The sequence below is a fragment of the Empidonax traillii genome, unplaced genomic scaffold (genome assembly GCF_003031625.1).
Source record: "Empidonax traillii isolate 1590-97213 ecotype Southwest subspecies unplaced genomic scaffold, ASM303162v1 scaffold47:size1546949, whole genome shotgun sequence".
Classification (NCBI taxonomy): domain Eukaryota; kingdom Metazoa; phylum Chordata; class Aves; order Passeriformes; family Tyrannidae; genus Empidonax; species Empidonax traillii.
Window position 1 is genome coordinate 439,805 of NW_020955240.1, and position 26,554 is coordinate 466,358.

The 26,554-nt window shown below is 36.6% G+C and overlaps 1 protein-coding gene across 5 annotated transcripts in view; it reads left to right on the top strand.

The window, feature by feature from the left end:
* Nucleotides 1-26,554, top strand: part of PDE4D (phosphodiesterase 4D) — a 357,539-nt gene that overhangs the window by 315,358 nt on the left and 15,627 nt on the right. The window contains exon 1 of one of the 5 annotated variants that reach the window (XM_027878923.1): nucleotides 22,771-23,328. The exons of the other annotated variants lie outside the window; for them this stretch is intronic. Coding sequence (XP_027734724.1) covers nucleotides 23,281-23,328 — 48 coding nt within the window. The 5' untranslated portion in view covers nucleotides 22,771-23,280. Of the gene's footprint in view, nucleotides 1-22,770; nucleotides 23,329-26,554 lie in introns of those variants that run through there. 5 annotated transcript variants of the gene reach the window in all.

A 26,554-nucleotide genomic window follows, 5' to 3' on the forward strand; every position in this document is an offset into this window, starting at 1 on the left:
TCTTTTGTACGATGCTGGACTTTCTTTGAATATGTATTTATTATGTCCCTATAAGAGATCAGATATACATATGCAGTATATGAACAATAAGGGCAAACTGTTTTTAGGATAAAATAAAACTAATCAATGTATCTTCAAGTTTCACCAAGTATATTCAGGTTTTTACTGGAGGACAGTTTTATTTTAAAATTTGAAAACTACTTTGCATTTATAAGTAGACACAGACATGCTACATTTGATACTATACTCTGTTTGTATTTGTTTGAATTATTAAGCCTCTTTATTCTTTTTTGGGAAGTCTACTCCTTTGTATAGAAATTTTTCACCTTCCAATGTTTGTTTGTTCTGTTTTGTTTGTTAGGAAACTTTTACAAAAGTACATCTGTGCCACTAACCATAAACTGAACGGTTTTGAATATGAAAGACCAAGCCCATATAATAGTTTGAGAAAATATAGTGCATGAGGATTTTAGTTTCAGATGTGTAGTAGATTGTTCTAAAGAATCATTTTATTTTTGATTGCTAAAACATATCCAGCATTTATACAATACTGTACTTTGCAATACAGTAACTGCAAACTATGACATCTCAATGAAGCATACAAGTATTTGTATATACTATACTATAGTATACACTATATACTATAAAATATACTATTTTAGCTTACTGAGAAACTGAAGTAGAAGAACTTTGCTCAAGGCTGAGGACAGACTTCAGTACAGCAATGAATATCCAAGAGTACCCTACATCTATAAAATCAGAAGAGAAAAGCGGGAAAAGAAAGGTTGTTGGTACAGAACAGGGTTTCTCATTGTTTTTATCTCTTTTGTTTTCTCTGGGTTTCTCTACGAACCAGCCCAAAAGATTGATTGATTGTTTTTGGTTCCCTCCCCCGTTCCTGCCGCAGAACCTTTATTTTCCCTTTGTTTTGCATATAACAGCATTTTCACAGTGTTAGTTTTCCTTATTTATGGGAACACATATGAGACATAAGGAGTCCATAAGAATTGAGCCTTGCACCAGGTAAGAGCTTTTGCACATTGTGAAAAGGAAAAAATCCAGGGTGGAACTAGTATTTGTGTCCTGAATGGTTGAAGTAGGCCACAGAGTAAGTCTTACCTTTAGTCCCTTTCGTGCAAACTGTTGGTTGCATCTGTTTGGAGTCCCTTACCATCATAATAGTTGCATAGGACTATCATTAGCACATCCCGATCCAGTGTTATTTATTTTGTCTAGGTGCCCCGCATGCTAGCAGTAGTCTATGACATGCCATCTCACAGCTTTGGATGACTGGAAGTGGGATGACGTAGAAATATGATGAGATGCTGCTTCTCCCGCCTTAAAATTGCTTGAAGCAGTAGTCACAGAATACTATGTGCAATTTCCAGATGAGCCCTCTCATCATATGGATTAAGTGTTACCCAAAAAACTTTGAAAACGTGCCATAGGTCTGTTCTGTAGAAAGCTAACCATGATGCTTGGCTGCCTAAATTACACCAGTATGACTGTAATATCCAGATGATGTCTCATTTCCCAGCCATCCTTGTGATAAGCAGATTTCCAAGTGCCTGCAGGCGTTGCACATGAACTAACTGATGGATAGATCCATGATGCACCCACAGGCATAGTTTGTAAACAAATGTGATTTCAAAAGGACATAGTATTTAGATGTATTGTTAATTGTCATTATGTTATGAATCTTACACTTGGTGTTTTCTTAAATTTCTAGCTTCTGGAATTAGGTACTAGGAAGACAAAACCAGTTTTTAAAAGTGTAAGAAGTTTGTCATTGTACTCCTCTAGAAGCCCTTTAAAGTTTTTAAAGGTTCCAAAATGAAAAAACATATAAGACCTTAAATTTAGAAAATTGGCTAAAATGTCTTTCATTTTTGGAGAATTAGTTTTGATTTTTTATACTATTTAATATTGCCTAACATCGGTGGAGAGTGGTTGTATTGTGTTTTCATGCATCGTGCTTTCTTGAACAGTTCTAAATTAATTTTAGGAAATAGTTTACAAATCTGGGTCATAAGGATAGGATCCTAAAGCATAATTAGATGTCACTGGATAACTGTTTTGATTTCCAAAGATGCTAACCCATATCAGTTTCTGCTAAACTGAATTGTGAGTAATATCTCTTGAAAAATGTAGTTTTTAGGTGACTACCAGCTTGTTGATTGTGATTTCTAACATGTACAAGCCAATAACAGTTTTAAAAATATCCAGGTAGCAGAGATTTTTTTTTTAATTTTGTTTTAAATAATTTGCCTTTTTTTTTTTTTTTAAATGGGTAATGACCTGTTCCTTTTCTCTGCCAAACAATACTAAAGCAAAATATAATAGTTCTTCTCCCAGAGAACTTAAAATCTATCTTGTTCCAGTACACAGTTTGGCAGTACCTAATGTAAGGTCCTGGATCTGGATCTGAGAGTTATGCTGTGATAGACAGTAAACAAATTAAGAATTCCAGTAATAAAGATGAAGCAACCACTTTCTGTTAGACGGTATTATTTGCAGATTTGCCAAATGTGGAGGAATACCTGTAATGAAACTTGGATGCAAAAGCATATTTTCACTTTTGTAATCGTGATTTTGCAAACATCTAATCCTTATTGCTTCTAGGTATCTGAGCATATGAACTGCGACATGGAAAAAGGTTCAATGCTTGAAATTTTTGTTTCAGTTTTAAGTCTCCTGCAGATGATGGTTTTTGCAGGATTTGCTAATGACTGGTAATGATCAAGAGTCTGGAAAATGTAATTAACAGGGAACTTCTTTCCTGCTACAAACTTATATGTCAAAGCTGAGAAGATTTAGGTTTCATTTAGTTGAACCATGTTAACTACTATGTACTTTTAAAGGATAGACTACCTTGCAGTTTTCCAGCTTGTATACCACTATGTGCAAATGCTTACAGATTAGAACTCTATTTACAATGCTAGTTACTATAAAAAAAAATACTTTGCAAGATTTTTTTTGAGTGTTTCGAAGATGCCCAGAGCATCAATGTTATCAACCAGCTAACATTGAAAAACTACCCTAGTATAACACAGCATAATACAGCACAAAGATTAGTGGAATTTTGGTTTATGTTTATAGCTGTGTACTTGACACCCACTATGTACACTCAAACTTTATTTTAAAATATGATCTACCTACAAATGTTTAATATAAACTAAAATCATACTTGAAGGAAACAAAGACAACTTGAAATTTGTTCAGTTACTTTCCCTCCTAAAGTTCCCCGCCAATTTGAGCTGGTTTATAATCACATTTTCTTGATCCTAAAATGTATCCTGGCATGGCTGGGGTGAAAAGAGCAGGGCTGGAAAGTACCTCTAGCCTCTTGGCAGCACTTCACTTTTGTGAGTGAGAAGCATCAAAAAAGCATCTGGATAGAGAAGCATCACTGTGATACAGGCTGACAGCAGCTCTCTGGGTTTACCTATGCCCAGAGCTGATGACAGGCTCTGACTCCTGAGTTAATCAATTGATCAGTTTTATCTTTGTCTTATTCTATGCAAAAGCTTAAGTACTGTGGTGGTCAGTACTGTTTTATGGTCCTAGATAGGCTGTGTCTAGAACAAATAAACATGGATCAGTTGTTTATTAAGAGGCTAGCTTTTAGCGCTGTCTTTTTTGGATTCTTGCTTTGAGGCAGGTTCATGGCACCATTAGGAGTTTGTCTTCAGAAATTACCTCTCATATGCGAGAGTATAATTTTTTTGCAATGATTTTTTCAAATGTGGAAGCTCAGCCAGAGTAAAGTTGTAACCTCTTCTGTCCCAGCCTCAGGTTAGAGCAACCTGTTTCCAGTTGAGAGACAGGATAATTTGCTACATCCACTTAAGCGGATTTAAACTTCAGTCATTCTCTTGGTGCTGTAAATGTAACAGTAGAAAAGAAATTTGTTGTTGTCATGACTGAATATGGGGTTTGTTATGTGACAGTCCTCTTATATAATGTCTGGCAGTGCCGTCGCACTTGGCTGGCTGGCATGATAGCTTAACTGGGTCTTACATTCTCAGATCCTTCTAGGAAATCTGAGGATTTGGTTTGCTCTTTAGAGTGCTGCTCGTGATGACGATTATGATTAAGGGGCAGCTCTTAGCAAGGAAATGCTTGTTGAATGCACCATCAGGAAATCTTTTATTCATTAAGGATTTCAGTTTTACAGTGACAGAATAAAGAGATACTGATAAGATAGTAAGCCTGAATTTTAATTAATGCATATTTGTGCAGCTTCCCCAATTTTGTTGGACTTTATAGCAAGAGAACAGGACAAGAGTATTGTGTAGATAAGGAAGGACTGCTTTTCTGGGAACACTCCTGCTTTTCTATGTACTGAAGCTAGCCTGAAAGGATTTTATGACCTCTGGGCTGTAGTGCAGTTCCCTCTTCACAACTTTATTTGTCATCATGTAAGAGCACTCCTGCTTCTGGAGGGCCCTTAGGTAACTGCAGTGATGAGTGATATGTCTGTGTGTAGATAGATAGATAGATATAAAAGGAGCTAGCACTTTGCCGTCTGTATTGCACAGGGTTGTGCCACAGCAAAATAAATGTTGAAACGTGCCCTTATAATTTATGAAGACTTCCATCTTCTCAGAAACAACTGGATGGAGTAGTGGCACCAGTTCAGCTATGGCTGACTCTCTTCTGTGCAAATCCATGCCGTTTCCATAGAGGCTGTTGGGTTTCTGCCAAATGAGAGAGGTCATAAAACATAGTTTTTTTCTGCTAGGATATTTAAGTGGGGCCTTGCTAGAGTAATAGAGGTGAAGGTCTTAACGAGAAAGAAGCAAATGCGGTGAGTTAAGCTCAAGGTAACTGACTTGCGAGCAGCCCTTACTCCTTGTGTGGGTGCGTGATGGCAAACATTGACCTCCTTGGGCAATTACAAGCAGGCATTTGTGATTTTGAAACATCTTATTTGTGTGATGGGGTGAGCCCCTTCTGCTGTTTTTTAGGACTCTTCTCAAATACAAGTACCTAGCACAGGATATTGTTTCTTGTGCCAGTGGAAAGGAGCCTAGCAGTGTCCCACAATAGTTGATAGAAAAAACAATGGCATTTCAAGGCTCAAAAACAAGTGAGAAACCCCTTATGTCACAGATTCAGTCTGTATTGTAAATTTTAGAAGAAAATAGATTTCTGCATCTCTTATTCAGTGCACTTTGAAAGGTCTTGGATGCAAGAGCTGTTTACTAAGAGTTATGCCTCTCAGAGGGTTGCTATCATTTAACACTGCCCAGGTTTTCAGCTGCTATTTTAGGATTGCTGAGCTTTCCAGTCCCTAGTAATGGGATCAGTTTTTCATAAATATAAGCAAATGGTCCATGCCACCATACAAACAACTCTATTTTGTAGCCTCTTTAATTACAGGAAATGCCACAGTGTGAAAGAGTCTTTCCTTTTAGCATAATGAGACAGAATAATACAGCAAAATGTTATGGAGTAAATAACTAGAATTGATGTGGGAAAATGTTATTTTTCAACTGCCATAATAAAGGATTTTAAAATTAGGAAGTTTTTCCAGGAGTTGAATTACTTAAAGATAAAATGTCTCATCAATGTGCCTTTTTGTGACATTTACAAAAAATGCTGATTTTTTTCCCCCCCCGAAGGTCTTGCTTGGAAAGGTTCTTCACGGGAATGAGTATTTAATAACTTCTTGCTTAGTAATAAGGTGGTATTTGTGGCAACTGAAAGGTATGATAAGTATCTAAATACTTGTGGCTTCTTGTGACAGTATTTAGAGCCAAAGACTCCTGCATTGTATTCATGTTAGTGGGCTGCTTTGCTTAAGTTTAGACTAAGATATGAAGCATTTTGGAAAGCAGTGGCCATTCTTTCTTTTTTATTTTTCCTTTTTCATAAATTTTGTGTTTCCAAATAAGAGGCAGCTATTATATGAAGTTTTGTTACAACAGATATGGCATTTGCTGAAGTATCAGCCCAGATTCTGTCTCATAAAGACACTGCACTAAGAAACTGTTGTCCCGTTTGAGTTACATTAGTGGAGGTTTTGGTATTATCTACCAAAACTTTCCATGTTTAGGAGACTTACCATAGAATTAAGTGTGTTGTGGATGGATATTTTTTGGTCTGCGTTTTTGGTTGGTTGGTTTTTTGTTTTGCTTTGAGCATATCTCAATAGAAATTGATCCCAGTTCTGGTTAACTTGCAGCCAGTCCTGCAGGGAGCTGCAAATCTGAATCTAGGCAAGCTAAGGTATGATGAAAGCCATGTTCATCCTGCCTCGAAATCATGTGAGCAGGGTGGTGGTGAGCACCTACCTCTTGAGCTGTGTTCACCTCTGAGCACTTGAGGTGCAGCTTCTCTGTAGCTGCCCTGTTATGTGCTTTGTGGCAGTGATGTGCTGTGATGGGGACTACTGCTTCTTCTGGATCTCCAACCAAACGAGACTGCTGTGCTAGTGAAAGTTCTGCCTGTGGTTCTCTCTGCTTGCCTGCTCTGCCTTTTTGAAGTGGAGCTGCATAGGCAATAGTATCATCTGTTGTAAACCACCAGCAGTGGAGCAACACTGAAGCAAGCTAATGTACAGGACTTGTTTACAAGATTATCTGCACATAAAATTTAAACAGCTTGCTACTTGTATTAAGTTGTAGCCCACTAATATATGATCAGATAATGAAATAGAGCTAGCTGAATACTCCTGTATGATCCCACAGCAAGCCAATACTGTCAACTCTGCCCATAATTGCTATATGAAAGGCTGCTGGTTTATGCATTTTTGCTGTTGGTTTTATTTGGGGTTGGAAAGCAAGAGGACAAAGGAAAGTTAAACTGGAAGCAGATCTTCCAGATAAATTTGATTGATTTTGGTCTTTTATTATACTAAGAAATATCAGACTTGCAAATAATACATGTATGTAGTTTTGCTTAGTAATAGTTCATCTTTCCTGGCCAAGGATAGTTTCTAATCTGTACAGAAAGTATGGAAGCAGCTTACGAATCTATATAAAGCAGTCTACAGTATAAAACAACAAAATGGGAGCTAGCTTTTTACCTGTGAAACAACATGGATCTTTAGGTCCGTTTTTCCTCTACTTGTACAGGAAGTTATGTTTTTTAAAATAAGCCTGTACTATGCCACACATAGTGACACACGATGACATTCACATCACTGTTTATACAAAAGTATTTCTGTTCTGCAGATTGGGCAACTGAGGCCGAGTGGTTAAGATGAGTTTGTGGCAGTCCAAGGCTTTAGAGTCTAGATATCTCAGAGAATCATGCTCTTGCTTTCACGTGTTCAGGTGTGCTGTCCAGTCAGTGTCTGCACGACACAGCCCAGTGGCAGGGCTCCCTGTGCTCCCTGCTGCATTCACATCAAAGTTATGTTTCCGATATAGGAAGATCAGTAGCAGGTTTCAGGAATATCATAATGCAATCCCCTCTCATCAACACTGATATTGGCAAAACGTTAACGAGGCAGCAATTGTGTTAATGTACATTAGTTCAGGCTGGTTTTCAAGCTCTTCCATAATTCGCCATCATTAGTTTAATATGTGTTAATGGTTTTGCTTGTTTGTATTCATAAGCACTGTAGGCTAACCAGTGACATTTCCTTATTACCTGGTTTGTCTTCCTGAATAAATTTACAGGCAGTTTTTTCAAAGTCATATAAAGCATTTGAAACTAAGTCAGTGTTCATTTTATTCTGGAATAAACGACTGGACTGTACAGGAAATGTATGTGGTTAACTGCAGCTTCCTAACCATTACCCTAGGAGTACTGTTTGATGGATGTAATGATGAGTGTTTTTTAATTGAATTCATTTACATGATTGAAGGAACCTGTAAAAGCAGGTGTTAATGTATTTAAACCAGACTATCTAATCTTCTTGTGGTCAAGGTTGACTTAATGCAATAATTTTACCCAGAATTACAGACAACCTCACACTGCCACCTGAGATACTAACATTTTTGTAAACTTGATTTTTCTGATTCAGAATTAACAGTTGTAACAAGGGTGTCTTTTCCAGTGTCCAGGAAAGAGCAAGATGAATAACAGTAATGATACTTTAATGACCATAAATCAGCTTCTAAGAAGAAGACCCCAAAGAGGATAGATAGAATTTTATAATGAAATATGGTTCTCTTGTTGTATACTGATACCAGTCAATAGATTCAGGAAGGCAGCACTGCACTGGTTGGTACTGAAAAAGTTATTTTAGTTTCAGGGATTAGATAAAAAGATACTAGATTTTTTTTCCCCTACTCTTTCTCAGGATATCAGTTTATATTCAGCATTCTAAAATACAAAATGAAGGGTACCTCATCCTGGAGTATTATTTTATCTAGAAACAATGATTTTTCATAATATATCAGCCCTTCTTTAGTGATTCAAAGTGTGTTCCAAATGAAGAGCAGTTTAGTGAGGATATGATTCATGTGTACTTACTGATACAAGGAAGCAGTTGTTAGTTTTCAGAGCTGATCAGAACACAGGATAAACACCCTAGGTGACATTTTGTCTGTGCCCTTTAGCAGTGTTTCTATAAACTTCATCCCTGGGACACTGAAAATTAGTGCAACTGCAGCAGAAAAGAAGGGTAATCAGAAGGCACAATAGAGGTTAGTGTAAGGAAGAAAAAAAGAAATAGCAAGGTAGTGCTCTTTCACTAATAGAGTAAAAATGTTTGTGGAATAGAAACAACTGAAAAGTAGGCTGCTAGGTATATGTTGAGGACTTGAGCATCTTCGAGTATGTTTTAAAAAAGAAATTGCCAAAACAGACTAGATAACACTTTTAAAGTATGTAATAATATTTTGAGTAGTTAGCATATTTGCCAAACTTTATCAGCATTGTGATAAATAATGACAAATAGAAGGAACATTTGAATTCTTATTTTTTATAAAGATTTTATAATTTTTTTAAAAGTTGCTCTATGTTTCTGCAAATGATTTTGAAGGATAATGACTTGGCTCTAAGCTTTACTGCTGCTGAGTTTGCAGGTGGTTGTTGTTCTTGAGTATGTCAGTAGTATTGTGAATCTTGGCTATTGTTGGCTTTATGGCCATAGTAGTGGCATTGATGACTTTGTTACCTAATGTAAAGTGAGTAAGCCCTGACACATTAGAAGTGTGATGCGTGGGTAGTGTGAGAGTTGACAGAGTTTTGGTTTTGGCCATCTTTTCCCCTGCACAAAGAGACCTCCTCTGCAGGAACACATGCAACAATATTTTCAGTTTGGTATCTGACATGAATGAAACAAACTGTAAAATACTGGAATCACATTTGAAAGTTAATGATGAGCAGATTTTTTAAAATGCACACTTCTTTGGACTCTATAGAAGCACCTCAGAAACAGGTGGACAGACAGGTACTTGAGATCTTGTAAAATGAAGTATTTATTTTGCTTTCTAAACTTGTAGTCCTTGGAATTCTTCTTCCTTAGCCTTAGCATACCTGTGTTCAGCTTTTGCTGTCACAGAATACTAGAGTTAAAAGTACTGCTGCAGCCAAATCTGGATGCGTTTTTTGCATGACTTGTAAGGTGTCTGGAAGCAGCCCTTGTGTGTGGTGTTACAGGGAGCATGTTTGGATTCCTCGGCACACGGTGCTAGCTCCCACCACTGCTGCTGTTGGGAATGCCCTCCCTGCAGATCCAGGCACCCTAATGGGAAGCGCCTAGGGCTGTCTTAAACAAACAGGTCCTGGGGAAAAAAGTGCAAGTCCCATGTATGGTTGGCTATGGCAACAAGCAGAGACAAGGGTGCCGTTCTGGAGTAAATGCAGGCTATTATGGTTCAGTAAGAAGCCAGAAAGTATCTTTGCTAGATATACAAAGTTATTCTGTATGTGGGTGTCAAAGGTTTTCTGGAATGCATCACTTCCAAGAAGACAGGTTAAAAAAAAAACAAAGTCTGAAATTAGGTATGTAAGGGTGTCTTTAAATGAATTATTTTTCCACTTGCAACAGAAACTTCAGCTGGAAAATTAATAAGGTGTTTACTCCTGTGAAATATTAATGTGATGAATTATTTGACCAGTCTCTTTGGTTGCTTAAAGTCTAACACCTAGATTTCTCAGTAAAATTAATGTATTTTTCATGTACTATGGAGTATGGCCAAAGTTTTGTGTGTCTGAATATTGGACCCAGGTAAAATTGCATTTCATGATTTGGTAGTTGTTTTTTCTCTGTTTCTTAGCATCAGTAAAAACAAATATGTATATTTTGTAACTGGGAGGGATTTTGTGAAGCTCATTTTGGTGCTGAAGAGGTTTCAGAGGCTTTATTATAGGAAAACTCCCTAAAGCTCATCACTGAAGATGATACAGTTGTTTGATACATAGAGCTTGGCATTTCTAGCTCAGCTTTCAGCACATACCTTGATTTTTAAAATGGAACAGATAAATTTTAAATGCAGGGTGAGAAAGTGCTCTGAAAACTTGTGCAGAAACAAATCTTGACATTTGGGGGCTAAAATAAATATTTTTCTGTTATTTTTGGTGGTCAGGAATATACATTTGTATTCTGATCTTTGTTTCACAGGGTTGTGAAAGATAAATAGGTTATAGGAATGATATAATGACACAAAATAAAACTATACTGTTGTGATAAAGTAGAACTGCATGCTTCTATTTATACCACATCTATACATTTTGTCCTTCCAGGTAGATACTGTGTTCTTATGGGTCTTTTAGATTGTATAGATGTGGTATAAATAGTAGCATGCTGATGTACATAGGCAGTTTAGGTTTGTTATCAAAATCATTATCAGAGCTTGAAAAATGTTCTGGTTGTAGAAAACTAGAACTGCCTGACTGATCAGAGCCAGGATGAGAGGACAGGTGTTGGGTCTTACTTTTTGTTACACTGTCATTTGAATAGTGTGCCTAAGTATGAAACAGTGCCTTAACTGTTCTTGAGGGAGGAGTTATATGGGTTTTGTTTTTGTTTTCTTTGTTTCCTTCTACAGTGCCTTGGCTATTGTGAAATAGCACACTTTACATAAATCTGTCTGTTCCTCAGTCTGTCTTTTCACCCTGCATCCTGCCCAGCAGTGATGTCTTGCCTGCTGATGCACAAAAGTTTTTTGAATGGCAGAAATCATGCTGACCTGTACTGCATCTGCTGAGACGCTTGCCGATGGACTCGTAGGCCACAGCACTGGAAGTGATATTTTGACTTGTACTTTTTGACTACCAGGAGACTTCAGAGAGCTTTTCCAGCAGCCAAATTTTGCCAGCTTTTTTTTTTTTTTTAACTAGTAAAAATGTAAGCCAAAGGTGATGATGCCATATATGTTTAGACCTTATTTTGTTTGATTTTAAGATCTTTTCCAAACTAAGGATGATTTTTATAGGGACTTAAAAGTATTTATTAAAGAGGATTGAAATATGAAAAATGACTTGTTCCTTGATAAAATACCTACTAATAATGAAATGATAATAGATAATCTTTTACTTAAATAATGTATTTTGTATCCATATTGCAAGTTCATCAGAAAATATACCTGTCTAATGATGTACTTCTGTTAGGGGAACCTAATCAGTTTGCAGTACATGATACTACTTTCATGTTTTTTAATTTACCTTTGGTTTCGAGTTTTGTATGAATAGCCAGATTCATTATAGTTTAGTGTTCAGAAAAGTGATAGTGAATTATTATTGATTAAACAGAAGTTTATATTTCAGATGAAATTTTCCTTAAGGTTTTGATGTGCTATGTAAGTTTGTAAGTAAACTAAATTATCAATGCTGAAGTAAATTAATTTATGATTTTAGTTTTAACCATTCCTAAATACAAAATATTAACTGGTTATAAGCCATGGCTAAAAGCAGTATTTGCAAAAGGGGATTACTGTACAGGGTTACTGTACATAGTAGAAATTGCTAAATACAGGCCACGTTTGAGTATTTTCAAAGAAAATATTGATTTAGCAATAAAATTGTTTACTTGTAGATATGAATTTATTGATGCTCTGTCAAACTGTAGTTGATCAGGAGCAACACTTATTCTTCTAGAAAACTTAGCATAAAGGTGTTTTCAACATTTGAACAGTCAGTTGTGAAACTGCATTGTGATTAATGCAAAAACGTTGAAAAAACCCCCCAACAAACCTGGAGAATGACTGAAAGGGTGCCTCTCACCTGAAATCCACTTCTGAAATAGTAATGAGAAATGCATAAGTTTATACTGATATGTATGTGTGATTTGAGATAACCTTGGTGCTTGCTTTATTTTTAGTTTTGTTTCATAAAAATAAGCAAAATTCACCCAGGAGAGGGCTCCTACAAAGTTCTTTCAACTTTTGTGATGACTATATTGGAGACTAATAGATGTAGAAGTTGTGTGATTTGTAGCTATCTTAAATAAAACCTAGTGCAAAACTGTCTCTGTAGCTCTGTATGGGGTCTGAGCTGGCAAGCTGTAGCACAAGAGTGGTTCTAGGTTAATGCCTGTCTCACAATAGCCCACGCTGTAGGAAGGAGAAAAACACTCACAGAACAGAGTGATGCTGCAAGTCTGCCCTCATGGAAGAACCAAGCATCCAGCTGCATCTCATGACCTTCAGTTGTTCTCTCCTGAGCAAGTATGCTCTTTCCTGTTTGTAGTACGGGTGGTGAGCTATGTGGAAACACTAGTAGCTAAAAATGGAGAGTTCTAATAGTCCATTTCTACCTCTCAGCTATTGGTTGCTGCTCAGATGAGACTGAGCACTGACTGCTCTGCAGCACAAGGTTAAACAGGGTTGCCAAACCCAAAGGAACAGTGAGGCATGGGTCCTCAGATTCTGTGTGTAGAATGAGACGCAAATTACTGGTATCCATAGACAAAGGAGTAAGGAAACATGGATATACCATGAGCTTCCTCATGCAAATACTGTGACTTCTTGTAAGAGGGATTTAAATCATGTTGGTAATAAGTATGCTATTCAGGAAACTTCAGAACTGCCTTTGGCCCAATTATGTTATCTTGTCTCCATCTCTCTTGTGTGCGCATGTAAACCTAACCTCACAGTACACCTGACTGTGGGACTGAAAACCACTTAGGTTTTGAGCTTGTTTGCTTAATTTGACCTAGAGGCATTCAGGTGAAGTGCTCAGACAAAAAAAAAAAAAATTTCTGTTTGTTTCCGTTTATGCATGAGACAAGCATGCAATGAGTGAGATTAGTTGTTTCTCTTCTTCCAGATGAATAGTCTTTATTATTTTGTGTATCTACATAGATGCAGAGCCTCTTTAGAGCACCTAAATAAAAAATCAAATGAAAAGTATGAAGGACATATTTCAATGAGTATTAGTGAACGATCTCCCTTGAAAGAAAAATTTCACTATCACACGCACTTTAGTAAGAATACAACAGTCATGGTTTAATGAGAACTGTAGCCTTAACCAGCAAAATTGTATGAAACAAGTGGCCATCTGCATTCTAAATGTTGGTATCTAAAGTATGTGATTTATGGGCATTTGCTAAGATGTGTTTATATCAGAGCTATACTGAGCTTTTTGCCATGTTAGAACTTACTTCACAGTCTGCAATTCTCTGCTTTTGTCTGTGGAATAATTGCTGTTTTTCATACCTGCAAAAAGACTGTTGAAAGATTCATATTTTTTAGTATGAAATGACAACCATTCAGCAATATTTCTCATGAAACTGTTTAAGCTTGACTTTGGTGAGGTCTGTACTAGGAATGCCTCATTAAAATAAGTATGTCATGTTACAGGAGAAGTAAGATTAATCTACCAATACATGTGAAACTGTCTTTTGTCCCTACTAGCAAGCCAGATTTCTGTGTGAAATAGGTAATACTCTCAGTTTTTACTGGCACAGCTGTATCAGTCTTAGGATGAGTGCACCATCTCAGCTCTCTGAATGAAGCATCACACCTCTTTGCATGTTTGCTAGATATAGCTGTCTGGAAAAATGTATAATATGTGTATAAACTTCTTTTGTGAGCATGCTATGGTAGATATTTATGGGATGCATATTTACTTGCAGGGTGCATATACATATAAAAATAGAAGTAAGTTATTCAGATGATTCTGAATTTTATATTCCTTTTATTACATATCTGTGTCTTTGTCAGACATGTTTATAGTCATATCTTTTCCACTTGATAGAAGGGAAACTGTCAGGATTACCTACAAATGAGTTTTAGAAAAAAAAGTATTCTCTTTTCACAATACTTAAATGACCAAGTGCTTTTTTTTTTTTTTTTTTAGGGGAGAATATTGATATTAGAATAAATCACCTTTATTGTTTCTCTAGTGTGGATACCTTTATGTATTTAGTACAGGAAGTCTTAGAAAAGTTTTAAGCTATACTGTGTTCTTCTCCCAAAATAAAAGTATCCTTATATAGCGTTAACACTGATGTAGCTTATAAATCTTATTTATGCAAATAAGCTGTAGAAAGTCATCTTCAGTAGATAAGGTAGCAGGTACAAGTTGTTGAAATTTCTGTGCCACAGGACATTGGTGTTTAGCTGCAGCTATGAGTGTATTTCTGTGGCACAATATATTTATTGTATCTCTCTGTGGATGATATATATATGGTATGTATTATATCTCTATGGCACAATATATTTATTAACAGCTGCATTCCTTCAGCATTGGTATAGTATAATTTTGGGTGCATTATTGAAGTGTGAGGTCATTGCACTACCTCTGTTAAGTTTACTCTTCTTCTCTTAAATGACTTAGGACTATAAGTTTCTGGACAGCTGCACTCAACTAGGCATGGCCATGCAGAGGAGGATCACACTGGTCTTTTGAGTTAGATGATTCTTACTTATTTGTTCTCTGTAGAACACATTCAAATGTCTGTTAAGCATAGGAGCTTACTGCTCTGAGCCTCCACTTAGAGCAAAGCTTGACAATTTTATATATTAGTTGCCCTGGCAAAACATCCTCGGCTAGGGCTACGCTTTGGGAAGCGGGGAGTGGGTATCAGTATATTGTTTGGAAAATGTCCATACTCAAAGTATGGCAAAGAAATGGCAACTCAATGAAACATAGAATAGGGTATAAGCCAAACTGTGTAGCTATATTTGAGGCTGAGATTTCCAGCCAGCTTCCTTGCTGCACTTCGCCTGAAGAAGGTGGAGAAGCAGGATGCCTTTTTCCTTGCAGATAAGGGGAAAGAGTGAAGCATTACTTTGTCTGTTTAGTTGCCATTGCTCCCAAGTCAGGAATGGATGTGTGTAATAGAGAGAATGAGGAGAAAAAACCGGAGTAATAGAATGGGAAAAAAAAAATCAGAAATGACAGTGGAATATCATCCCCAAAAGCGGTCTCTAAGAAAAAATACATAAAAGAATGTGGCTAAGAATGAGTTGACATGCTGTCAATTGATATACATGTGGATGTAGCTTTTAGAAGAAAGTATTATTTATTTCTTTTGCCCCATGCCTGATTTATTTTTCTTTCCTTTTTTTTCCATCTTGGGAATTGTCCTGTGCAAGTCATCTGTACATACAGTTTACATAATAAAAGCATTAAGGGGAGGAGAATAAACTTTTTTTTCCTTCCACATATAACAGATTCTTCTTCTGTTCTTCCAAGAGAGGACTCTTCTTAAAAGGAGGTTGGAAGGCCAGAATCATCTGATAGAGTATCAAACTGTTTGGTTTTAAGATCTGGTCACAGTAAAGCCTGTAGTAGCTCATTTAAGAGGTGTGTAAGTGTGAGTCCTGGAAGGAAAGTGATAACTAAATAATTTCTATTTTCTGCTTTTCCATCCAAATTATACTTTCTATAAAATACAAGAATTATTGTAAAGCAAACAAAATGCTGCCAGGGTATAAATTGTAAGGGAACTAATCATGAGGAGAGTCCAGGCCCTCTAGTGGTAGTGTTTTGTGGCTTCTTCCAGAACTGTGTTGAAAGATTTGGCTTAGGTGGATCCCTGACAAGTTGGCTAGAGTAGCAGCAAGAGAAGCATGACATTAAAATAGCTTGCATAAATACAATTGATTTTTGCATATGAATTAGATGTGAAAAATATGAAATATGAAAGCTCAGTTTCCTTCATTGTCCCTCATGTCCAATGCAAGCTGACCACAGATTTGATTTCTGTGCCAAGATTTTTTATATTAACATTGCAGTAATTTAAGCATAATTTTCCAAAATATTGCTAAAACCAGGCTGTTTGTTTGAAGGTATTTTTTCAAAGCATTTCCAGATCAGAAGTATAAGTAACTAAGGTCTTTTGTTTCACAGCTTATTTGGATGTGATGCAGACATATTTGGTGTTTGTATCCGTATATTGACACATGTCTAAAAACATGATACATAATGAGGTTTTGTGATGTGAGATTATATATCTATGTATATCCCTGTAAAGCTTTTTTTTAACATTGTTTTTAGGGCAAAATTTGAAAAACCTATTTACATCAGGTATTGGTCACAGTAGTACTTTCATGGAGAAAATAATGTGATTGTGGTTATGCGTTTGATTCTGTCAGTTGTCAGTATTCAGCTAAATATTTTTTGAAATTAAACTCCATTTACTGCAGGGTAGGTTTTAGAGACTATGATATACATATGCACTCCATCATTATGTGGAAAACTTTCAAGAAAATGATTGATATATATTGTGTTTTAAAGGATTGACTCTGGTCCCTAAAACAGGGGTTGAAATAGGGTGCAATTTGTTGGTTGTGCAATTGCTCAGGAGTGTCTATTGAAAATACTGCAGTTGTAGAGAATACCTTTAAAAGACACTGCTCTGGTGTGGCTGAAAATTAGTGAACCACATGGTGAGATTTATGGTCTGGAAAAAGTTTAGTACCATCTTATATATTCATACTAATGCTTTTGTTATCACTAGAGGGCAGTAAATACAAACACTGAATTATATATTTACCAGAAAGTATTTTTTAAAATTTATTTAAAATTATAAAGGAACATGATTAAATAACTCAACTCCTGAGTTTTACTACATATTTACCCTAAAATAGTTCAGAAGAACATTGTCATATCAGTCTGTTTAGCAACATAAATTTCTCCTATTTCATGCATACAAATTATATATTCCCAAATAAAAAGATCTGTAAAATAAAATGATACAGCATAGGCTATTCCATAATTTTAAATAAATGTAATTCTGACAGGCAGGAGGCTGCCAAGAAAGCCTTTTTAAAGCAGTATAACTAGGCTGCCTTTGCTTTGGCATCCTTAAAACTGAGACTTCTTCAGAAGAACTGGGGATTTGTTCCAGTTACAGGTTTCGGTTCTCAGCCACCAGTGGAGTTCAAGTTTTCTTGATATCAGCACAAGACCCAGCTTTGTCTCCACTGCTGCTGCTCACCTGGTGTGTGACATCTGATTGCTGCATCTGGAACAATTTACTCATATTCATAAAATTCCTGATTGATTGATTGGGTTTTTACTTAAATTCTACATTTTTTCTTCTAGTCAGGGAGTCTTATGTGGATGCAGAGATGTTTGGTGAGGCTGGCTGATTCAGTGCAATTTTCTTGTCCCTAGCTGTCCTGCTGCTTCCTCCAGACCAGCTCTGTTTTTTGGCCCAATTGAGTCCATCCACATGCTCTTGCTTGCTGGATGAAAGGACCATTCTTTTCTGCTTTGGTCTTCCAGCACTGAGTAGACTCTCTATTTTGTGGGGAGGCATTCTGCTGTGCCAGCATAAACCTGGATGAAGTTGGCTAATACTGTGAAAACAGTGCTGTATTTGTGACAAGTAGGAGTCGAATTTGACATGGGTAATTATTTCTGTTCCTTGGTATCTGGAGGTCAGCCTAAAAATTGTAGAAATATAGAAAGGTTTGCGTTGGAAGGGACCTTAAAGATTATCTAGTTTTAACACCCTGGAACAGCATTATTTTTTAATATTTTTAGACAGGCTCTTTGCTTTATGATATTTCTTCAGGCTGTCTGTTCTTGTTTGTAATGCATAGAATCATAGAATCATAGAATCATAGAATAGATTGGGTTGGAAAAGACCTCCAAGATCATCAAGTCCAACCCCTGATCCAACTCCAATTACTATATCATGGCACTAAGGGCCACATCCAATCTCTGCTTAAAAACCTCCAGGGATGGTGAATCCACCACTAGTGATACCCCTAGCGGTCTTCCTTTTTGCTTTAATTTTTGCTGCTTACTAGACAATATGCATTACATCCAGCACACTTGTATTCAGGACTAATGCTCAGACATGTCTCTGAAGGTTCCTAGTGCAACTTCATAGTTGATCTAGGGGGTTGCAGTGAAGAGCACTGTTCTCCTCCTCTCGAAGCTAAGTATGTTTCTGCTGGAGTTCCTGTATTACCCATCACTGACCTGTAGAAGGAAAGGCCCAGATGGTAATTTTCCCATGGGACTTTTAGAAAGGTACTGCAACTGAATCACAGAATGGGTCAGATTGGAAGCGATAGTAGTGGGTCACTGGTCTCACCTCCCTGCTCAAGCAGTGTCATCCCAGAGCACATTGCACAGGATTGTGTCCAGGTGGTTCTTGAATATCTCCAGTGAGGGAGACTCTATCACCTCTCTGGGCAATCTGTTCCAGTGCATGGTCACCTCAATAGTAAAGAAATTCTTCCTCATAATCAGAGGAACTGCCTGTGCATCAGTTTCTACGCATTGCCTCTCTTCCTATTGCCTGGCACCAATGAGAAGAGCCTGATGCCATCCGCTGGGCACTTTCCCTTCAGATAGTGATATACACCGATGAAGTCCCCTCCCAGTTTTCTCTTCTTGAGGCTGAACGGGCCCAGCTCCGTCAGCCTTTCCTTGTAAAAGAGGTGCTTCAGTCCCTTAATCATCTTTGTTGCCCCCTGCTGAACCTGCTCCTGGACGGGAGCTCACTCTCTCTCTTGTCCTGCGTAGCCCAAAACTGGACACAACACTCCAGGTGAGGCCACAGGAGGGCTGAGCAGAGGTGCAGGATATTTCCCTTGACCTGCTGGCAGTGCTCTTTCTTATGCAACCCAAGATATCACTGGCTTTCCCTAAGTCTTGTGCTTTTCACGAGTTGGTTTCAGCTCAGTAAGTCTGAGGCAAGTTCAGCTGTCTTCTCTTGCTTCTTGTTGCGTCCTCGGTGCTAGTGCTGTGTTTTCTCATTGTCGTAATTCTACACAGTAGATGTGGGATTTTAGGTTAAGCAGCTTGAGGTTTTTCTTTTATTACAAAAATTTTTCTCTGGCCCCTGAATAATATTTGTAAATTTTCCTCCTACACAGTGTACATGACAGCAGTTAGGAAAACAGGGACACTAAAGCTCTGTGCATTGTTCCATCACAAGGGTTGCCAGCATGGAAGGTTTTGAGTACCAGGTGTTTTTTATTTAGCATCATAGAAGATTCAGATGTTTAGGGGTGACAGTATCACTATGAAATGTCCTGTCGAGACTCTATGAAGTCTTCAGGTTTTCTGCTTTCTTCAGTGTAGTTTACCATTTTGTACTCATGGACCATGCTTCTTACTGCTGGTATCTTTGCAGTTAAATTCTTTGTACTGTAGTCTACTTGAATGGTGTGAACATTTTTAGTTCATCCCATCAACCACCCCAGTTTTTCTGAAAGTTTTCATGGTAGTGGTTTAATTGCAGATACCAGTTAAGAAATTGAGTATCATGAAATAGTTTCAAGTCTTGCAGAACCTCATTTAAAGCAGTCCCATTAAATGAAGTCAGCCTGTTCATGATCATTAGATATGGGTCTATAATCAAAATGTTAACCTCTTTAATGTGTCCTCTCTTGACACTGGGAGAGTTGTTGCAGAATATTTTTTAAATACCCTACAACAAGTACGAGAATATTACATGTTCAGATACATACATGATATTGACAGGCATTAATTACACTCCTATGTCTTGGTTCTTTCTCAAGCAAATACCTAGAATATGTGTATTTTCAGCTTTTCTGTTATTATATTCAAGACTGGTGCTTTGTGAAGTGGCCTGAAGTTACCAATCCATCCTGCTTGCAATTTTTAAATGGCAGAAATTAAAATTTTTGCAGTCTTTAAAAGTGTGCTATGGCTGAACATCACAGCTCCTGGGATCTCTGCCACCTCTTTTTATGACTCTTTTGGAGAAAGTCATCTTGGGTCATTGATTAAATAATAGCTAACATTTGCTGGAGGTATTAAGGGACTTCATAATTCTTTTGCATTTCAAGGTCATGGTCTTATTTCTTTCAAAACACACAACCGCGCTCATTAAAATCTTCCCCTTTTTTTTCTGAATTATTTTATTACTCATTTACTGTATTTCAAATTATATGTTTCTCATTTCAGTATTCTTTGCTTGATTGGAAGCATTGTATAAAATGTCATTATGCCCTTCTTGCCCATGTGTTATCTTCATGGATGTATGTCTGTATAAAAACAAGAATCTTTTCTTAACTTGAATTCCTCTCAGTATTTAGTTTGTGGAAGCTATTTGCTGTGCACTCAGCTATTCACCATACCCTCCTCTAAAGCTAATTATTCACTCTTTGCAGTCTGGGAATGGAGCATGAAAATCAGCCAAAAGGATTCCTGTAAATCGGTGCTGGTGTGACTTTCCCGACTATAAATGTCCAAGGTCCTACTTCTACATGTAGCCAAAGTCCGAGCGCATGCTTTCTGAGACAGCAAAGTCATAAAATTAGATTATATTACTGCAGTTGATAGTTTTATGATGTTGGGACTGTGGTTCTTGAAAAAATTATACAAATTATTAGTAAGCAGCAATATCAGATGTAACCGATAATTAGTAGTATAATTAATATGCAACTAGAATAAATTGTTGTAACATATAAGTACACTGGAGGAAATATTTTTAATTTTTTTTCATGAAAAAAAGGATCTAGCTAATAACTCGAACATCATTCTTCAATAAATCCCATAATCCCATAATTCTTATGGACGTACCGTTGTTTCATACATTGGTGAAAGATTAATATGTGCTAAACAGCTAGTGTAATTTACATGCCAGCCATATTAAATATTTCTTATCTGACTCAAGTTCTGTGCTTTGGGGAACAGTTGTTAATATTTAGGGAGGAAATAGCCATGAAAGTAGCAAAGTAAGAGAAAATAATTTAAAACTTGGCTTTCCAATGTTTGCTAATACTAACTATTGCAACCAAACTTTCATAGTTCATTCTTTGTTCCTGAAGCTACCAAAAGTGTAGTGGCTGTTATTTTACCATTTTCTAAGTCGTGCTTGAAATTTCCTTCTGAAGAAAGGCAGCATATTTTCAGTTCTCAATGCTGATGCTGGGTAGGTGGCAGCAGTGCTCTCTTCTGGGTGATCAGAAAACAATGCAACACAGACATGGACAAGATTTATATGCAGTGTTACAAAACTGAGCTGGAAGAATCAGGATAAATATTTTCCAGAAGTACCTTTTGGCTTCTTTAATGTCATGCTGAGTCTCTAGGAACTCCAGGTTTATTTTCAAAACTTAATTTACATCTTAATATACATTTGGCTGCATAGATCCAGAACAAGTGTAACTGTGCATGTTAAATAGAAAATTTGTCAGAAATGTTTTATGTTATATATTTTAAGGAAAACAGCATGCTTTCCAAATGAAAATACATTAAGTGCTGATGATCTGTTGATTGTATCCAGTTGCTACAGATTTCTCTCCTGTAAGGAAGAAATTTGTTGCTGTCATATTTTGCCCTATTGATTTTTACAAGTTCAGTTCTTTTTCAAGCACTTAGCGTCAGTGACTATTTCAGCCAAAACCTGTCTTATGACCGTTCTCAGCATCTTCCAGTGAATTAGCAGTGTAGAATCAGGCTAAACACTGAACCTCATTCAGTTTGTCCTTAGGCTTTGCCCATTGTCATATTGGAAAACTCTCCCTTCTTTTGATGTAAGAAAGACTCAGAAACCTGCTGCAGTCTTGCATGTGTGTTGCACAGAATGGTGCAAGATTAATCATAGAATCATAGAACGACATGGGTTGGAAGGGACTTTAAACATCAAGTTCCAACCCCCAAGCTGTGGGCAGAATGTATTACTCCTCTCAAGTTTTGGTCTCTGAGTGGCAGATGGTGGGATATTTTGTTTAATGCCTGAGTCAGCTCACTGATACACTCCACTTTCAGTTAATCCCTTTTTTTTCCCCCTATCATGTATAACTGTAATTGATTATAGTAATCTGCTGAGGTAGAGCAAAAGTTGAATAAATACAGTGAGAATTTGAGGACTCCTATTAACTCACTTCTTGAGGACTCCTGTTAACTCACTTCTTACGTCTCTGTGGAAGCTTAATACTCACTGGGAATTGTAGGACATGTGACTTACTTTAGCTTAATAAGAAGCTTTTATCTCTCAAAATAAAAAAACAGTAGAAATTAGAAGCCTGACTCAGTAGTCTGAGGTGGATCAGTTTTTTAATCTAGATGGCATAAAAGCCAAAAAAATTTTCATCACAGACTTCTCAAGAAACCAGATAGTTCTATTTATTTTGTTCTGCCTTTTTTTCCCCCTTAAGAAACCCTGAGAATATAATTTTCTTCCATATGAAAAACTAAAACCACTGCGCAATCCACATGAATGTACATTTTAACTGCTTGGATGATGCGTCCATTGAAGAGAATGTTAAATGCTGCTGAACTGATGAGACTTTAGTCCAGTTATTTTTGAATGGCTGCAGGCAGGCATGCCATTAATAAAGGGCATTTGCTGTTGTTAAAAAAAAAAAAAAAAAAAAAAAAAAAAAAAAAAAAAAAAAAAAAAAAAAAAAAAAAAAAAAAAAAAAAAAAAAAAAAAAAAAAAAAAAAAAAAAAAAAAAAAAGTACCCTATGCCCAGGAGAGTCCCCAGTGTTGGCTGATGGGAAATTACCATACATCATTACACCAGCTCTGCGGATTTATATCTTTTAGAGTGATATACTATTGGCTACTAGTTAGGCTCTATGGGAGGGATTGCTGCCACTGTCTGTGGCTTCCTCTTCAGTCCTTATTTGGTAGCTGTTGATAGAGCAAGTCTTTGAGCAGCCGAGCATCTTGACATACATTATTCATTAAGTCCTGGTGTTCAGGAAATATGCATATCCCTAGCTCTTCAGAAATTTCTTCAGCTTGTACAATATATGTCTTCAACCTTGCCTCTGAATGCTTGGAGTTTCACAAATGGCATTTCTACAATCGGAAAACCACATGTTTGGATTTCATTTCAGAATGCCTCCTGTGCACACAGTTGCTGAGAACCTGAAGATTAGCAAGAAGAATTAGAAAAGAAGGAATCTTTATTCTTGGAAGTCTTTTGCAGTGTCAGATAGAAAAGAACTGATTAGCTTAGATTGGTAGTATAGGAAAAAAAATCAAAAATGCCTGAGGCAAACTATTTACTCTCAGTTTCTTGGGGCTACATAAAGGTAGGATTTTCTTTTACTTTTAAAGAACCTTTATTTGTGGTTTGTGATTGCGTGATCACTGGATAGCATGGTAATTTGTGGGTGATATGATTACAAGTACTATGAACATAAAGTAAAAAATGAGATAACAAGCCTTTGTTCAGCAAGAAAAATGAACTGCACAGTATACAGTCTCTTAGAAACCGTGCTGGGACTTTTAAAATAACATTCCTTCAGTGAATGATCAGACTGACTCTAAAGCCAAAGAAATTCAGAGGTTTTTTTCTGTAAGAAAAAGGTTGCTACAAAACTCTATTTCTAGACATTAAAAGATTTAAAAAATACTCCCTCAAAACTGTGATACCATTACAATGGGAGAGAGGGCATGAGTAAAGAAACTGAGGATAATGGGTGGATGCATGACTCATACTGGTTTAATAGCTGAAGAAAGATGAAATTATGAACAGTATGTTTCAACAACATTTTGTGGTAGCCTATGTGGTGTGACATCTTATTGATTAAAACACTGGAAATTGCCATCTTCTAATACTGATCTACATTTTACATAGGGCAGATTTGAACTAGCTTGAAACTGCAATATTACTAGAAAATGAAATTAAATAAGCTTTTATCTCCTTTTATGGAAAAGTTTTGCACCAAGGAATCAAATCAATATGCCTTTCAACACACAGAACTAAAATCCACGTAATAGAAAACCACACTTGAGCTTTGTTTTAGCCCTAAGAAATTATGTTTATGCTTAAAAAAAATGATGCTGTTGTTATAATATTTATCAAGTTGTAAAACCCAAAAAACCAACCAAACAAAAACCCCACAAAACCCAAAACAAACAAAAAACCAAACATCATCCTGTGCATGACATAAAATAACTGTAGCAAATCATCTGGTTTAAAGAAATTTCTGATTTCTCCTGAACTAAATAATACAAGTATTGAATTAAATTACTAAAAATATCACAAGCATTATATTCACACGACTGAATCTCTTAAAGCTTTTTTGTATCAATACCTAATTTTATGGTAGATATATATTTCTTAATGTGGAAATGCAAAACCCTCATTAGGTGATTATGTCCGATTTTGAGCATTGTCAGCTAATGCTGAATTGTTACAATATATTCTCGAGGATTTTGATCCTTTGATATGTGAAAAAAATTAATGCCATTATGCTAACTAGGTGTATTTCTTTCTTGTTTACCAAAACAATAAGATTAAATTAATTTGCATTCAGCAAAAAGTGAGGTATTTATTGTAATTTACTAGAAAGTCTTTCCTGCATTTCCAAGCAGCTGCTGTCACATTTCTCCTTGCTAAACTGGAAAAATTCAATCACCAATTTAAATGTTCATCTTACTGTTTAGCCTTTAAATTGAAAGACTTTTTTTGCTAACTGAAGTTCAGCAGAGAGCAGGGTAGCTATAATTAAGTACACAGGTGATGAAAAAATGTTCTTTGTATAGACAGTGTCCTATACTGTCTATAGACAGTGATTTTAGTTAAGAAGCTAGGTAGAGCTTGAGTACAATTTTAGTACAGTGCTTTTGAATTCACACTACAAAGAGAGGAAAATTTGAGAAAAAAAGGTGATCTGGTTTTTATGACATTCAAAACAATCATTTAAAGTGTTAAATCAGAGATCATTGTACACATTTACATCCCTTATTATGTATATATTTTGGTATGCTTTGGGCTGTGCTTTATCTCCTGTGAATTTTATTTCAGATAATGGTTATCATGTGGAGTATTTATCCTCCATCTTTGTTGAGTATTTTCTCTTGATAGCGCCACTATCACAATCCCATCCCTAGAGATGTGGGCCTCTCATAGCTTTTGTATAAAAACCAGTATCTGACCTTCATATTAGTTAAACACATGCAGTTCTTTAACCAAAAACTGAAGCTATTAACAATTTTGTTCATGTATTAGGAATACTGCTAAAATCCAAGATAATTTTGCATTGATAAGCAATATAGACAGAAGCTTTAGATTAATTTGTAAGGCTGACCTACTTTAAATCCCTTGTTTGTTTTATTGTAGAATACAAGACTTTTCAAATCCAGTAAAATATATTTTTATTCTTTTTTGAGTTAAACATCTTTTAAAAAAAATTTTGTTTCAGAAACAAAATGCAGTCAGGTAAGTTGAATGTTCCAAATATTGAGTGAACATTCCATGGATGTATTCTATTCCTGTAAGCTTTTACAAATGTTACCTAGAAAAGAGGCAGCCAGAAAGGCTGAAACTGGAATCTGTGGCCATGTGGGTTTTGGGAACCAGGGCAATGAAAGTCTTCAGTTGATCTGGAGCATTTTTGTTTCAGCCTCCACTGGAGTTGGAGCTTGATTAATGCTCAAACTGAAGGACAAGATGGAGCTTTTAGGTCCATGGACTGCCGAGTAGCCCTAACTTCACTTTCAGTACTGGTACCAGAGGCTGTGGTGCTGGCAGCCTCTTCACAGTCCTTCGGATGCTGCAGGTTTCCTTTGAGGAACAGGAAGTGTGTGTGGAAGAGACCCTGCCAGAACAGGGTGTCTACCCTGAGAGTGGTTCTTTGTGCTTCTTTTCTCAATACAGCTAGCTGCTGGCTGCTTCTTTGACTTAAGCTTTTTGTCGTTGAGTCAAGAACTTTATTCAAAATTTGTAAAATGTTCTTAAGTGCAAACAATAACCCATATATATATTAAGCATGCAACCCAAACTCTTTCATGACCATGTATTGACTCTAGTTAGATCTTGGAATTGATAATTTCTTTATACTGTATGTGTAAAGTCTTCCCAAAAATGTATCAGTGCTTGTGCTGCCATATGGGAAAATGGTTACTGCCAGTACTTGCTGTTTTTCTTTTTCTGCCTGTCTTCCTGCCATCAGAAGTGTACCTTATTTTTTTTAAAAAATGTATGTTTATCCTAGGTTGACAACAGTAATATATATATAAGCAGAGATACACACACTGAGCTTCAGCCCAGAAGGACCTAAACTACAGACCTGTTCTTAAGAGGTCAACACTAATTGGGATGTTGTTCTCATTATCATTATCATCAATGTGTGCACTTTTATTCTCATGTATTAGTTTTCACTCCAGCAGACTTCCTAGGTTTTTAATTGGAGATAAAATTGCATATGTACTTTTGTCACTTTGGAGAGACCTGTAAAGTTATTTGAATGCTCTGTCTGTATTTGTGCTGAGGGTTCTGCACTTCTTATCCTCTCCCCCCACCATTCACCC